Below are 13,870 nucleotides of genomic sequence, written 5' to 3'. Positions count from 1 at the left end.
TACTGCGACCAGAAGAGAGCTTGGTGGTGGGTGGGCAGTGGAACGGCCTGTGGAAGTCAGGCCTTAAATGTAGCCAGTAAGACATATTAATACTAGATCCTGCATGAAGGTGCTGCATGTCATCTAGCGAGTCACTTGCCACGTAGGTTTAATGCACAGTGATGTGACACAGCTGTTTGTTTGTTTGTTTTGTTTTTTTTTTTAAATGGCCTTATGCAACTGAATATGCTTAAAATGGCGTAAGATGTGTGAGACCTGAAAGTTTCTCTGGCTTTCTGGGGAGAAAAAAGGGTGCATTTCAAGGGTGCATTTCGGCCCCTGGCTCTGTGCTTGGTTTCAGGGCGTGACAAGGCGGCTGCCGCCTGCAGGAGGTTTACAATCCCTCGCGCGCCCGAGGTTCTTGTGGTGTGTCTGAAGAGGTTTGCCGATTTCTCCGGCGGGAAGAGCAGCAAGGTGTGTACGCAACTGGAATGCGACTTGCTCTTCCTGGAGCAGGAGAGTGTGCTCTTTCCCACGCTGTTCATGTTGAGTTTCCCGTGTTTCCTTCGGGGGAGAGGAGAGTTCCCGAGGGAAGACAAGCATGTGCTCTGCTCCGACAGAGCTGCTTTGGCCGAGAACAGATTCCTGCCCCCCAAACCGTGACGTGTTGCTTCAGGGAAAACCAGGTGTTGGTGAGCCCCAGAGATGTATCTATACACCTCTGGTCCCTGGTCTGGGAAGGCTGTTTCATGTAGTTTTTCAGGATGTTTTCCGAGGCCTCTTGGTCTCTCTGTAAAGAGCAACTTCCTTCCTAGCACGGGGAAAATGTGTCATGGTAGCCAAGGTTTTAGTATCATAGAATCATGGAGGTTGGCAAGGACCTCTAAGATCCTCGAGTCCAATCATTAAGCCAAGACTGCCAAGTCCAGCCCTGTCCCATATCCCTAAGCACCACATCTACACGGCTTTTAAATACCTCCAGGGAGGGCGGCTCCACCACTTCCCCGGGCATCCTCATCCAGTGCTTGACAACCCTTTCAGTGAAGAAATTTTTCCTAATATCCAATCTAAATCTGCCCTGCCAGGCAGGCTCAGCATAGCCTCTTATGCGGGTTTCTACTTTCGTGCCCAAAGAGCCTCAGGCCTCCTCTGCTCTCCCCGATCCTTCCCTAAGGGCTTCTCAGCTCCTCCTGGCACCGCACAGCTCCCCAGCGCCTCGTGGCACGGGCACAGACCCGCTCCAGCAGCCACGCCGGGCCCTGCGCAACACCTCACCTTGCTGACCCGGGGAGTGTCTCGCACCTCCTGATCTTGGTGCAAGAGCCAGAGGAGCTGCTCCCAGGCACGCTCGCGGTGCTGCTCCTCACGCAGAAGGACCCCCGTCCTGGCGGCCACCGCCCCAAGGACAGCCTGCTTGTCCTGAAGAGGGAAGGAGAGGCTCTGCTTGGAGGGCTGAAGGTCTGCCTAGTGCTCAGCATCCCCTACACGCTGGCCTGCCCTTCCCGCTGGCAGGGGTTTCCCTTTCCCTTCTGCCCCACAGGAGAAGGGCTCACTCCGGAGGAGAGAGAGCTTTTCCCCATGCTGGTGGCCCAGCCCTCCCTGCAGAAAGGCCCCAGGACTCGGGTGCTTCCCGTCAGGGAGCCCTCCTCCCCTCACCCCTCTGCTCACACCCCACTGGGCACAGACAGACCCCCCCACTGCAGCCCCCGGCGTGGAAAGCAGCACTTCCCACCTCTTCCTCCTTGCAGCCCAGCCAATTTACCACCACGTAGCAGGAGATCAGGCAAATGGTTTCGCAGAACTGTGCCACCCTTTGGCGAGGGAAGGGGCATTGCTCCCGGCTGCAGAAGTACGTAGTGACCCCTTTCGAACACTGATCCAGAACTGTACCAGGAGAAAGGAAAAGGGAGCACGTGAAAGTCTTCAGCAGGGATGGTACCTGGCACCCTTGCCCAAGCCTGTTTTAAGGACAGACCCAGGCACGGCAGGGCTCGTGCCAGGACCAGATCTGGATCAGAGGGCAATCTCTGCTCTGGAGGTGTCTGGATTCAAACACCCCACCGTTTCTCTCCTCCTCCCCATCACACCTTCTCCTCCTCAATGGTAGCCCCTCCCCTCCCTTGCCCTTCCATTGCTCTTCCCTTCCTGAGCAGGGATTTTAATCCCAGAGGAAAGCAGGGAAACTGGAGCCACGGGAAGGGACCTGGGAGTTTCTCCATGCAACACCACCATGTCCTGCCCCCAGAACCCCCCCCCGATACACACTTGCAGCAGTTTGGGATCACCAAGGCCTGACCACGCTGCGGGCTGACACCCACCATGTTCCCTCTGAGATCACATGGAGGCATCCAACGCCACCCCAGCCCCTCTTCTGAATAACTGAGGAACATCTCTGCGCCACTCTGTATTTCCCCCAAAACCGGGGGCAGAGGCAGGCTGCTTTGGTGGCCTCGGAAGAGAACCAGCTCCCCTGGGCTGCTCCCTGTGTTATAGGTAGATTAAGGCAAATCACATCCAAATATGGATTAATGAATCTTTATTTAGGTAAGAGAGCAAATACAGCGCTGGGGTGGCCGAGGAGTGACAGCTCCGTCCAGGCTCACCAAATTGTTTAAGTTTGAAACCCCCTTTTATCCACCCAGCTGCCGGTTTCAACACCTTTGGCACGCCTCCTGTCTTCTTCTACAATCTTTTCTTCTTATTTCTTCAGTCCTGTGGTCACGTACACCTTGTCCTTCAAGTCTGGGCCAATTTGCAGCTCCTTTGTCTTTTATGGCTCAGTGGTTTCATTTCCTCTCTTATCTCAAGGACAAGGGATACCAGAGATGGCCCATTCTGTTCTTTCTCATTCCATTGCAAAGGAGTTACCACCCTTTGATATGGACCATCTGGTGAGCATCTCAAGGAGGGGGGGCTGTTGGGTTGGTGTTTCCTCAGATCAATTCCCCCCTTTTATTTTCCAGTAGTAAAGTCTTTTACTTTTCTTAAAATTTGGATCATTGTACTAATAATAGCTTTAGCCTAAGAAGAAATTGTTTAATTACTTTTAGCAAAAGCAAAATTCTTCTATTATTTATCACACCTGGGATGCCGCTGCTCCCTTTTTACTTGGCAGCAAATGACAGCACCCCAGCCCCGCTCAGGCACCACTCGCCCGAGAGAAGAGTCTGGGGCGGCTACCTGGGAGCTCAGGTTGCTCCAAAGGCAGCAAACGGACTGCGGTAGCTGCCTGCCAGGAGTCCTGAGCAGCTCTCGGGCATGGACACGCCTCCGACGTCAGCAGAACATTTCGGGTAGGTGCCTTCGAGGACGCTGGGCCTGTGGCGTGATGCTCGTGCCCTGGGACAGGAGGTCTGTGAGCCAGCCCAAGCAGAGAAATGCACTGTGGCACCGAAGGGGCTGGGCTCTGGGGCAGTCTGACAGCTTTGGTGGGACTGCTGGGCTGACACTGGCGTGTTCACCAGGACCTCAGCTCACCGCTCTTGTGTCTTCCCTAAGCACAGCTGTCAGCGCTTTGCTGCCGAGGATTGCCTGTGCGCAGCCTGCTGGGAGCAGGAAATCCAGGCTGTTACCCATTTTTCTGCAGCGCAGAGTCTCGCCAAGGCTGGCCTGAGCCCTGGGCCCAGTCTGGAGGACCAGGTGGAAGGACTGAACATCACCATGCGCGGAGAGGTGGCGGCAGCAGGAGCCGAGGTGCTGAAGGGCCTTTTGGAAGGCCTTGGCTCAGCTGGCAGGGGCCGGGCACAGAGCGTCTCTCCTGGCTCCGAGGGGACTCCTGCCCGCAGCTTTCTGCCTTGTTCAGGACCCTCGGCTTGGAGGGAGCTCCTGTTGTTTGCTGGGAGTGTGGGAAGAGCCATTCGAGTAGGAGCAGCTCCTGGAGCCCCGGAGCCCCCCCGCCCGCTGTGTGCCCCCGCCCTGGGCGTGGCCCCCCCGCGCATCACAAGGGGCACCAGTGGTGTCACGGACACCAGTGTCTCCCGGTGCGGCACTGTGCTGGCGCGGGCAGTGCTGGGGAGAGACGGGCTCTGGCAGGAGCACCCTGGCACGGGGACATCGCTGCCCAGCCTCGGAAGGCCTTGCGGGGCCTTGCTCTTCCCCGTGCTGAGCGCTTCCACAGCCCAAGTGTCTGCCTGGCCGCAGCACGATGGGCCAGCTGCCCTCCTGCTTCTCCCGGTGCGTGCCTGCTCTGTCCCTCTGGCACCGGGCACGGCCTGTTCCCGGCAGAGCCGCGTGCCTCACGCTCGCAACCGTGTCCTTTGCAGGGGCGGCTCTGGTGGCAGCCAGCTGGGTGCCCTCGTGTCCCGACGGCATCCCGAGCTCCTCCGCTGCGACTGTGTGGAGGTGACCTGGCGTGGGAGGAAGAGGAGGAGAGACCTCCTGCTTTTCCAAGGCGCCCTTGCTTTTGCCAAGCGCAGGTAAGAAGAGAGGATGGCAGTACTCTCTCTTCCCACCTCCTGACTCCAATACCAGCCGTCAGGAGGCATCTCGCAAAGCCCTCTCGGGCTGGCCATTGCTCCAATGGCCCAGAAAGTCCCAGGGAGGCTCTCTGGGGAGGGTCGGCCGCTCAGCAACCAGGGCTACAAGAGTCAGGGGGTGTCCCCGGCAAAGATGTTGCCGATTTGGGTGAGCTGTGAAGCTGGGCAGCCCTTCCCAGGGCTCTGTCAGCTGCAGTGGCTCTCCCAAGGAGGATTTCCATGGGTGCCCCCCCAGAAGGCAAGCTCACCATCAGCCCCTGCTCTTCCTGGCTGCAGATGTGGCACCAGGTTCTGGCTGCAGCACAGGGTGCGTCTCAGCGAGCTGTGGGTGCTGTGCCAGGAGGAGGAGGCGTGCGCGTGTGCACAAGAAGATGCAGCGTTGGGCCTGGACTGCAGCTGTACCCTCATCCTCGTCTGGCCCACCAGCCTCTGCGGGGTCACTTTCGGGTGAGTCGCGGTGACGTGTCACCCAGGCGTTGGGCTGTCTGGCCCAGTGCTCGCCTTCAGAGCCCAGCTGGCTCCTCAGGTTCACGGCACGGGGCGGGGAGGGAAAGCAGAGGCACCGCTTTGCTTGGGCAGCGTTTTGCAGCTCGGCTTCTCTTCTGAGCTGAGCCTCTCCCCTCTGGAAACAGCCCGTGCACAAGGTGTGCGCTGTCAAAGGGGTGAGGCAAGGCGTGGGCTGAGGCGGGGGCTGTGTGCAGACAGGCGGTCCCGTTTGCTCCCAGGAAAACCCAGGTGCAGTTCTGGCAGAGCTGGGCTGTCGCTCCCCGCTCTGGAGAAGCCCCGTGTCTGCGACAGCGCTCCTCAGCTCAGGGGCATCCCAAAGGCTGCAGAGTTGCAGCATCAAAAGGGACTCCTGGAGAGACGAGGCTGCGTCATGAGCAGACCCTCCTTGGCTTTGACTTTGTTCTCCGGAGGGAAAACTGCACAACACCTAGCTGGTGGCAGTGGGGTGTGACACTGGTTCTCCTGTCTCCTGCAGCTCGCAAGAGGTGAAAGAACTCTGGCTGGACGCCATCCTCAGGTAAGCCCTGCTGGAGTAGCAAACCTCTGGTGCCACCGTGGCAGTTGGTGGGATGCTCCAGCTGCAGCTGCAAGGCAGCTCGAGGGTTGGGGCAGAGGTACCCGCACTGCTGGGGCAGCTGCGGGGCAGCACTGCCCGAGCTGCTCAGCCTTGCCTTGGGAAAGTAACAGCAAGTCAAGATCCAGCTGTCGCCACTTGCCCCTTTTGCGCCTGGACTTCTTCTTTGGCTGTTTGGATGCAAATGGTGCTGGACGGGCTGTCAGGGGAGAGGGCTAAGCCAGGCTCAGTGACACAGAGCTCTCCCTTTGTCCATTCCCTGTGCACAGGCAAAGCAGCACAGCCCAGGGAACGAGAGTGACCACACTGCCCTCGCTTAATCTCCTTGTATCGGTCTTGGGCCTCTGCAGAACTGTAAGTGTCTAAGTTGTTCCAGCTGGCTCAAGGGAGTGACGCTGCTTTCTAGCACAGACCGTCAGAGGAGCGTCTCCCACTTGGCCTTTGTTCTCTTGTCTAGCCGGTGACGATGACTGCCCAGATCATCGAGACTCTGGTTCAGTGCCAGGCAAAAGTAAGCAGTGGCTACCTTTCTCCACCTTGGCATCGTGTATGGGTGGGAGAGGCCTCAGGAGAGGAAGGGCAGCTTTTCTGGGATGGGAAGCCATCAAGACAGAGGCCTCTTTCTCCCTGGTGGGGTTTGGGCAGAAATCTCCAGTGCCGGGGCGGAGAGCACAGACGGGCAGCCCGTGTCCCCTGTGCTCCACACCAGTGACTGGTGCCCGGCTGTGGCTTTTCTGGACCACACAGCAGCCGAGAAGGGTGCTGGGGCAGTGCCCTGTGGGCAGGTCCCGAGGAGCTGGGTGCAGCCCCAGCCTTGGGAGCAAACACCCCCGTGGGGCACAGAGACCGTGACTCCCCCCTCCTCGGGCTCGTGGCCCTGAACTGCAAGTCTGTGGGGCCAAAGGCCTTCGCCTTCATTTCCCCGTGGGGAGAAGGATTACCACTTCCACACGGAAAGTAATCTGGGACGGATTCTTTTTCCTGCTGCCTGCCCAGAGTATCCCACATTGCTGTCCTCAGGCTCAAAGGCACCGAGAAGAAGACTGCAGTAGAGCCCTGGCCAAGCAGCAAGAGAGCCCAAGCAGCAAGAGAACCCAGATGCAGCTGGAGCCCAAAGTGCCTGAGCCTGAGGACAGCAGCGAGCACGCTGATGTGCAGACAGGTAGAATGCTGTAAAGCTTTGAATTTCAGGTCCAACTCAAAGCACGTGGATCCAGATGAACCTGGAAAAGGCAATTCATGGGGCATTTGGGAGCGTCCCCTTGGGTTGCGGTTCTCTCACCGTTGCCCTGGTAACATCCTGGAATTCACCGCTTTGAACGTTAACACACGGGGCGAATTAGGGTGACCTTTCCCAGAGGTTAGATGACCTTTCTTCAGGTTTCAGTGCACCTCCTGGCACACAGGCCAGGGCTTCTTGCTTTGGTCTTTCCAGATGCTCCTCAGACGTGGCCTGAGGTTTGTGAACAGTGCCACTGCCGGCGCCCTGCCAAGCCTGCTGCACTGCTGCCCGGCGGCCCCCAGGCTTTTCTCCATTGGCATTGGGTTTCTCCCAGAACGAGGTGGTCTGCGCTGAAAGTTTTGGTCTCTTACGGCCTGACTGATGGAGGTTGTCTTGTGGCCTCTGTAGCCCTTCTTTTCTGAGCAAGGTCTCTCAGCTCTCCCGTAGGAGACAGGTCCAGTTCAGACCAAGTGCCCACATTTCAGATGTGCTCTCACCTCCAGGGCTCTTCTGGCCAAGGTAGGAAGGGAACGTGCATGTTCTTCACGGTGAGAGCCGGCGCTCTGGACTGTGATGACCGACATCTGCTGAGTGACAATGCTGCCGGGACCCTTCCCGAGGGGGGCAGCAGATGGCATCAGAGGGTCGCTCCTCACTTGGGGTGCAGGGTTTTGCCAGTTTCCTTCAGAGGAATCATTTTGCAGCACATTCTTGGCATGTAATTTGGCCTGCGGAATCAACAGGCAGAGTCGTGGCTGTTAAAGCTCATCTGACCCCAACACGTGTCATTCCTTATGCCTTTGCTTTCCAGAGCTGTGTTCAGATGAGCCTGAGGACCATGGAATAGAGGCGGGCGTGGTAGGTCAGGCAGACGTGCCCCTTGAGCGACCACCCTCGTTGCTCTGCAGCCTGGCAGAGGGCAGAGGAGCCATGGCCAGGGCAGCCGACGAAGGAGAGGTATGAGGCAAAGCTGGGCTCACAAACCCTGTAGCAAAACAGCCCCTATCTGCAGTCAGTTTCTGTGGCAGAACCGAGGCAGCAGACTGCTTTCTTGGAAGCAGTCATGCTCTGGTGACTTTGCCTCGTTAGATGGCTCATCAGGAAGGCAAGCCTGAGAGCATTTTTTTTCTGTACCTCGTACAGTTCTGAGTCAAGCGCTTAGCTTAGCTGTGTTTCTGATGATAACGCCCTAAACGAATACTCGCAAGGCTCTGAAATTCCAAAAAGTATCCTTCTACCTTAAAACCTAAGTAGTAGCGCACCTGCACCCGTGATTTCCAAGCTCTCAGTATGAGTAATTCCCAATCAGGAGTAAGCAGAAAAGGAAAGCCTTTATTATTCATTCTTACTCAACTTTACACATGTGGTTTCTCAGTCTTGCCTTCTAAGGATATAGTCAGATTTCCCGTTTGTTATAACAAACAGGGTAGGGAAACACCCATGAATGCTGGAAAGTGCAGAAAATCCTGGACCACCTTCCACTTGCCCCACGGCTAACTGTCATCTCTGTTTGCCACGCCAGTAAAGCCACGTGTCTGGAGATCAGGGCACACTAAAGCAGCAGGAAAGGCTTAGTCTGGCCACTCACCAGACGCTTGCCAGGCTTACCAAAAATAAAACCAGTACATCAAGGAAGAAGTTCCCCTCTAGCCCACAGGGGTTTTCCTACTGCACAGGTGCCATGCGAGCCTGCTTTCCAGCACTTTCTCCTGTGAATGCTTTTTGCGGAAATAGAGGTTGGAGGGACCAGGTGCTGCATATACTGATGTCCTCAGTCGTTCTGTTGTTTGCCGAGTCGTTCCTCCAGATCAGAGAAGTGACAGCTAAAGCCTGCATGTTTCACAGGCGGCGTTGTCTCGGCAGGAACCTCGCGAACGCCAGCAGACACAACCGCTGCAGGCACGGGAGGAGACCCCCGAGAAGTCGGCAGCTCGGGCGTTTGCTCAGCAGGTCTTTGCTGAGCTTGACCTGGTCTTGAAAAACCTTTGTGAGAGCAAGCGTTCTAATGACCCCATTGAGAGAGGTTTGTATTATTTTTTTTTTCTCTTTTTCACATGTGAGTGTAGCAATGTAACAGGCAGAATAGCCATAAAACAGACTTGCCAGTCCTGTTCTGCAGTGTTATGTGTGACAAGGAGAAAGTGTTGGTTGCAGGTCTTGGGTAGGGTCTTCTGATGAAAGTGGGAGCTGTGGGGAACTCAGGCCTGTTTGGATTCCAGCACGTAGCAGGAGGTAATGAAGACAGGCAGGCATCCTACCTCCTGCAGAGGGCCATGAGAAGCTGAGAGGATGGGAACCCCGTCTCCTCGTCCGGTCCTTACTGCTGGATGCTGTGCGTGTCCCAGGTGGTGTGATGGGGAGGGGATGTGCAGCCTCCTCCCAGTTCAAAGCTCAATGTGGCCCTGCAAATCCCAGCTGGATCCTTTCCCCAGTCAAGCAGGCAGCAGAAGGGAGCTTTCCTCAGCCTGCTCCTGTGTGGACCCTGCTATCTTTGGTGCGGTGTGAAACACCCACCCTGGTCTTAGAGAGGAGCCAGGCACCGAGCTGTTGGGAGCTTTTCAAGCCGACCTGCTTCTCGGCATGCCCAGGCACATCCTCAGCTTCTTCCACTGACTTTAGACCTCATGGTCGTGGAGAGAATGAGACAGGGGCAGAGGGAGAATACAAAAACAACCTCGCAGGAGCAACCTCATATTAAATAGAATAGAAGCAGCATTAGTGCTTCCTGGAAACACACTGCTTATGCTGTTAAAGACGGGAAGTAGAGACGTAGCTGTGAGTTAAAGGTTTCTAGGATAAATTAATCTCAGTCTCTTAAACATGCAGGTCCTTCCAACAGTGAGCATTACAACTGAATTCTCTCCACTTTTCCAGCTGCTTCTAATGACTTTACTGGACGTTTTTACACAGTCAGGCCCTCTCTCAAAGGGAGGGCACAAAGGGAGAATGCTTGTGATTTGCTGTTATTTTGAAAACAGTCTTTGTGTTCTACTTTCCATCATGTTTCCAGTCTTCCCTTTTCCTTTCCAGGGAGTGAAGCCAATTTAATCTCTTCAAGCAGCACAGGCACTATTTCAGCGCATCAAGTCCCCATGTCTGCTGCTGGAAGCAAAAGATCTTCTTTTTCTCTCGAGTAAGCACAGCAGTTTTTTCCGGGATAGTGCAAGTGTTGCTAGTGCAGAGGTAGACGACTAGGTCTGGTCTTGCAGCTAATGCGTACAGTATCAGTATTGTGAGTGTTAAAACAATTTGGGGAACACTATGCTCTCAGGCAACACTAACACAGATGAGAACTGTGATACAAGAAAGAAACAAAAAAAGAGCTGTATTTGGAGGAAAAAAAAAAAAAGAAGGTTTTTTAGTTCTAAGTTTAAAAGTATTTTAAAGTTAAATGTCACATTTGATGGCATGGCACTGAAACCAAGGACAGCAGATAGTAAACTCTGCACGACAGCCACAAACCAGCTGTTTCCTCAGGGATGTTGATTTGCCAGAGGAGCCACTTGTGAGGACACTGGGGAGCCCCAAATGAGTCAAGCTTTGTATCAGTCTATGGGAAGTCTTTCTTTTTGGCAGGACTGAAGACCTCTAGGAGTGATGTTCTGTGACGGTTTGGGTTTCTTCCCTTTCCAGGCAATCAGGGATATACATTTCTTGTGGTGACAACCACGGCATTGAGCCACAAAACCGAGAGCAGTACTTGAGTCATCTGCAGCAGAAAGAAGTTACGGTACAGCATTTGAAAACAAAGCTGAAGGAGTCTGAGAGCAAACTTCAAGAAAGGTATATTTCACTTCGGAAAACAGAGTTAGAATGATTTACTCAGGAGCGTTTTGGGGTGGGAATCCAGGACCTTTTTTCTCATTTTCTAACCATGTAAAGACTTCATGAAGAAATCTGAAATAGGATCAGACTGATTAGTTGTTTCAGGTTTCATCGTGATGCTCAGTGGGGCAGCCCCGAGCTGCTCGGCTGGGGCCTCGTTCTTGGGGCAAGAGGCAGCGGGGGCCTGCGCAGCGCTGGGAGTTGGCGCTGAAAATCCCAGCTCGGGGGGGTCGGGGCTGCTTCCCCGCGCCCGGGGCGGCTCCTGCTCCCCAATTGCAGCCAGGAGCCCTGCCAGCTCCCCCGGGCTGCTTGGGGGTGTGCTCTTCTTCAAACTTCCGGTTCATAAGTCAGGCTAGTGGATTCTTATTTGAACAGTTTTTGGTTGCTGTGATGACAGCAACGGGCTTCAAAAATGGACCTCAGCAATTCAGTAGTCCCAGACCTTCCCCTTTGTGCCTTTAATTAAGGAATAATTTCAAAACTGATGAAAACTAATGGCTGTTTGGGCTGTGCAGTGTCTTTCTTTGCATGGGGGAACAGATTTTGGTTTTCTTGGCTTAGTTACTGTCCATGGAGGCAAGGAAGGAGAAACCAAGCAGCAGTGATGTCTTTTCTTTCAGATTTAAGACATGCATAAAAACACTTAACTAAAAGAAGCCAATGTTAAATTGTCTTGTTTAATGTTAGGAGGAAGCTGATGGGAATATCCTTAAATCAAAGCTGATACAAAACAGAAATGTGTCCTAAGCGTCTGCTGTGTGTAGTATCACCCTTAGTGGATTTCAAACCCTTTCATTTCCTGGTGATCAGCTCTAGCTGTCTAGAGCAACGCAGACAAGTTGTATTAACATGGTATCTACTTGATTCTTTTCTTATATCCACAAATGTCTTTTAAAAAAGTATTTGGATTTCAAAGTTAGGTCAAGTTATCTAAAAATCGTAAGCAGGACTTTTTTTTTTTTTTTTTTTTTTTCTCTCATTTATATTAATGCTGGGTAAAAGCAGAAGTTGATTTGGAAACCTGTAAGCTGAAGGGTGTTTTCCAGTGAGGGGTATGTTTTTTTGGTTTGGTTTGTTTTTTTTTCCCTTTTGTGAAGACTTCAGTATTTTATTTGCTCCCTCAGTATTTCTAGGCTGCAGAAGCAGCCTCACAGGCACTATGGAATCACTTCTCCCATTAGCTGGGCTCCTCCTAAGGATGTAGGATTGAATCCAGTACTCAGAAGCCAGTTGCAGCAACGAAGCATGTTTTGGGTATTTGAAGAGGAGGAGGAACTGAATCACCAGTATAACAAGGCTAAAATTTGTTAACCTCTTGGGTTTTCAGGGCAAACTTAACATGAGTTTCCTTTACAAGCTGGTGGTTCTTGGTAAGCTGAATAACTTGTTCCAAGAATGGATTTCAGAATTTGGTGAGAGCAAGGTAAGGATTTTTTATATGTTATTATCAAAACAGCTGAAGCCTTTTTATTTCTCTTAAAGGCCATACTACTAGGATTTATGCTGAAGTCGAACTTTTAACTTTCTCCTTAAGTATTGAGTAGAGCTGTAGCAACTGCCATTGAAATAAGGTATAAAAGATACTACAGTTCACAATCTTGAAGTCTTTGGGGCACTGAACAAATGTGTGAAGTGGCTCTGTGGGTTGACTTCTGTCAGCTAACAAAGCTGAAACAACGTATTGTGGGGTGAGCTAGGTGGGAAATGGGCACTAATCTCGCCCCAAACAGCCTGCAGCACCCAGGTGTGGTTTGAAATTATGACACTAGACTTGCCTTTTGCAGAGATTGTGTTCCTTTATGTGCATCTGCTGTGGGGAAGACTAATAATAGTCCTTAATTTGTGTAAATTAATGAAAGGACTGCTACATTACTCATCTATTTTGTTTGGTTTTGTTTGTTTTTTTTTTTTTGTTTTTTTTGAGTTGCAAACACTCATTTCAGAAAAACAGCAGCAACCTGTTAGACTAACAACTCAGTATGGGCGTGAGAAGACACTGTTTATGGAGGCTGTTGTAGTCTTTCTAAGAAACCTGCATGCTACCTAAACTTGCACACAGGTCAATGTGTATCTTCTGTTCTAAAGCAAACGCTTTCTCTTCTACCCACAGAATCTTCCCCCTTCAGCAGCAGCAAATGTTGGTGTCAAAATATTTACCTTTGATTCTTACAGGCTTGGAGTACACACTCAAGGTAGAACTTTCATTGTCTGCTCATAGTTCTGATGTTTGAAAGTGACTTCTAACAATAACAGAAGAAATGGAATCTCTCTGCAGGTGCTGACATAGATGCTGTTTGTGTTGCTCCTAGACATGTAGAAAGATCGGATTTTTTTCAGTTGTTCTTTGAAAAACTGAAACATCAGGAGGAAATAAAAAACCTAACAGCGAGTAAGCGCTCTCCTTGATAATCGTGCAACTTCTACAGTAAGAATGTTCATGTGAAAGACTCATATTGGTAGAGGATGTCTTACAAGACAAAATTTAAAAATAATTGTTTCTGAGCGCCTTCTAAAATGCTATCTTATGCAGCATGGAAATGCTGAAGTCGAGCTTTTGGTTCCTTTCCCCAGTGGCTGTACATCACGTAAGAATCTTTGTGGTCCGCTTCTCCCCTGCCCTTGGTTTGAGAATGAGTCGGCTGTATCAAAAAGCAAGGCTGTCCCTGGGAGCCCTGCTTTCATCTCCGGTGCAGTAAGGGGCCTGGACATGCACGCCGGGGGAGGAGGGGGCAGCCTGAAAACTCAGGAAGTTGGCGGTGATGTGGAAAGGCTCCTGTCAGTCCCTTGGCCGTGCTGTTCCTCTGGATAGACTTTAGGAGCTCTCGTTCATCCTCCTCTGGCCACGTTCCTCTCTGGCTCCTCAGCCTGAGCCTTTGCGGCCGGGATGCACACTGTCAGCTTTCCAGAAAGTTCACAGGGGCTGTGCTGGGAACGTACAGAACTGCTGTGTAAAATGCCCCTCGGGTGCATGCATGGCGTACCTCGCACGTAAAACTGAGCTCCTGGGAAGTGTTTCTCTTAGCAGCACAGGGGGATGGGGAATGGGCATTGTGGTCAGTTCATCACACGTTGTCTTTGCTGCTCCTTCCTCCTCACACTCTTCCTCTGCTTCAGTGTGCAATCCCACCCATGGCAGACAGTCCTGAATGAAATTCTCCAGCGGGGCTCCTTCCCATGGTCTGCAGACCTTCTGGCACAGGCTGCTCCAGCATGGGTCCCCCATGGGGTCACAAGTCCTGTCAGCAAAACTGTTCCAGCATGGGCTCCTCTCTCTCCATGGGTCCACAG

The 13,870-nt window shown here is 52.7% G+C and overlaps 2 protein-coding genes and 1 long non-coding RNA gene across 4 annotated transcripts; all 3 read left to right on the top strand.

Annotated features, from left to right (window-relative positions):
- The first annotated feature begins 3,148 nt into the window (after positions 1–3,148).
- Positions 3,149–7,552, top strand: LOC116959136. 2 transcript variants are annotated; one of them, XM_042797569.1, is made up of 6 exons: positions 3,149–4,394; positions 4,731–4,901; positions 5,437–5,478; positions 5,805–5,889; positions 5,993–6,046; positions 6,556–7,552. In XM_042797569.1, the coding sequence occupies exons 1-6, from the start codon at positions 3,640–3,642 to the stop codon at positions 6,709–6,711; spliced, it is 1,263 nt and encodes a 420-aa protein (XP_042653503.1). In that variant the 5' UTR covers positions 3,149–3,639; the 3' UTR covers positions 6,712–7,552. The 2 variants fall into 2 exon arrangements, with proteins under 2 accessions (XP_042653503.1, XP_042653502.1); XM_042797568.1 differs by having other exon boundaries at positions 5,993–6,645.
- Positions 7,553–7,612: 60 nt separating this feature from the next.
- On the top strand, positions 7,613–11,048 carry LOC122153890 (syntabulin-like). Its single transcript, XM_042797573.1, has 5 exons — positions 7,613–7,714; positions 8,603–8,780; positions 9,788–9,890; positions 10,391–10,487; positions 10,980–11,048. The coding sequence occupies exons 1-5, from the start codon at positions 7,688–7,690 to the stop codon at positions 11,046–11,048; spliced, it is 474 nt and encodes a 157-aa protein (XP_042653507.1). The 5' UTR covers positions 7,613–7,687.
- A 179-nt stretch (positions 11,049–11,227) lies between these two features.
- Positions 11,228–12,962, top strand: LOC122153904. The gene is made up of 4 exons (XR_006165758.1): positions 11,228–11,434; positions 11,910–12,005; positions 12,693–12,774; positions 12,858–12,962. It is a non-coding gene; the product is annotated as an uncharacterized LOC122153904 (long non-coding RNA).
- The last annotated feature ends 908 nt before the right edge of the window (positions 12,963–13,870 follow it).

The sequence above is a fragment of the Tyto alba genome, unplaced genomic scaffold (genome assembly GCF_018691265.1).
Source record: "Tyto alba isolate M040663 unplaced genomic scaffold, T.alba_DEE_v4.0 Super-Scaffold_26, whole genome shotgun sequence".
NCBI classification, from domain to species: Eukaryota; Metazoa; Chordata; class Aves; order Strigiformes; family Tytonidae; genus Tyto; species Tyto alba.
Note: the sequence above shows the minus strand (reverse complement) of the source record. Positions and strands in the feature narration are given on the sequence as shown.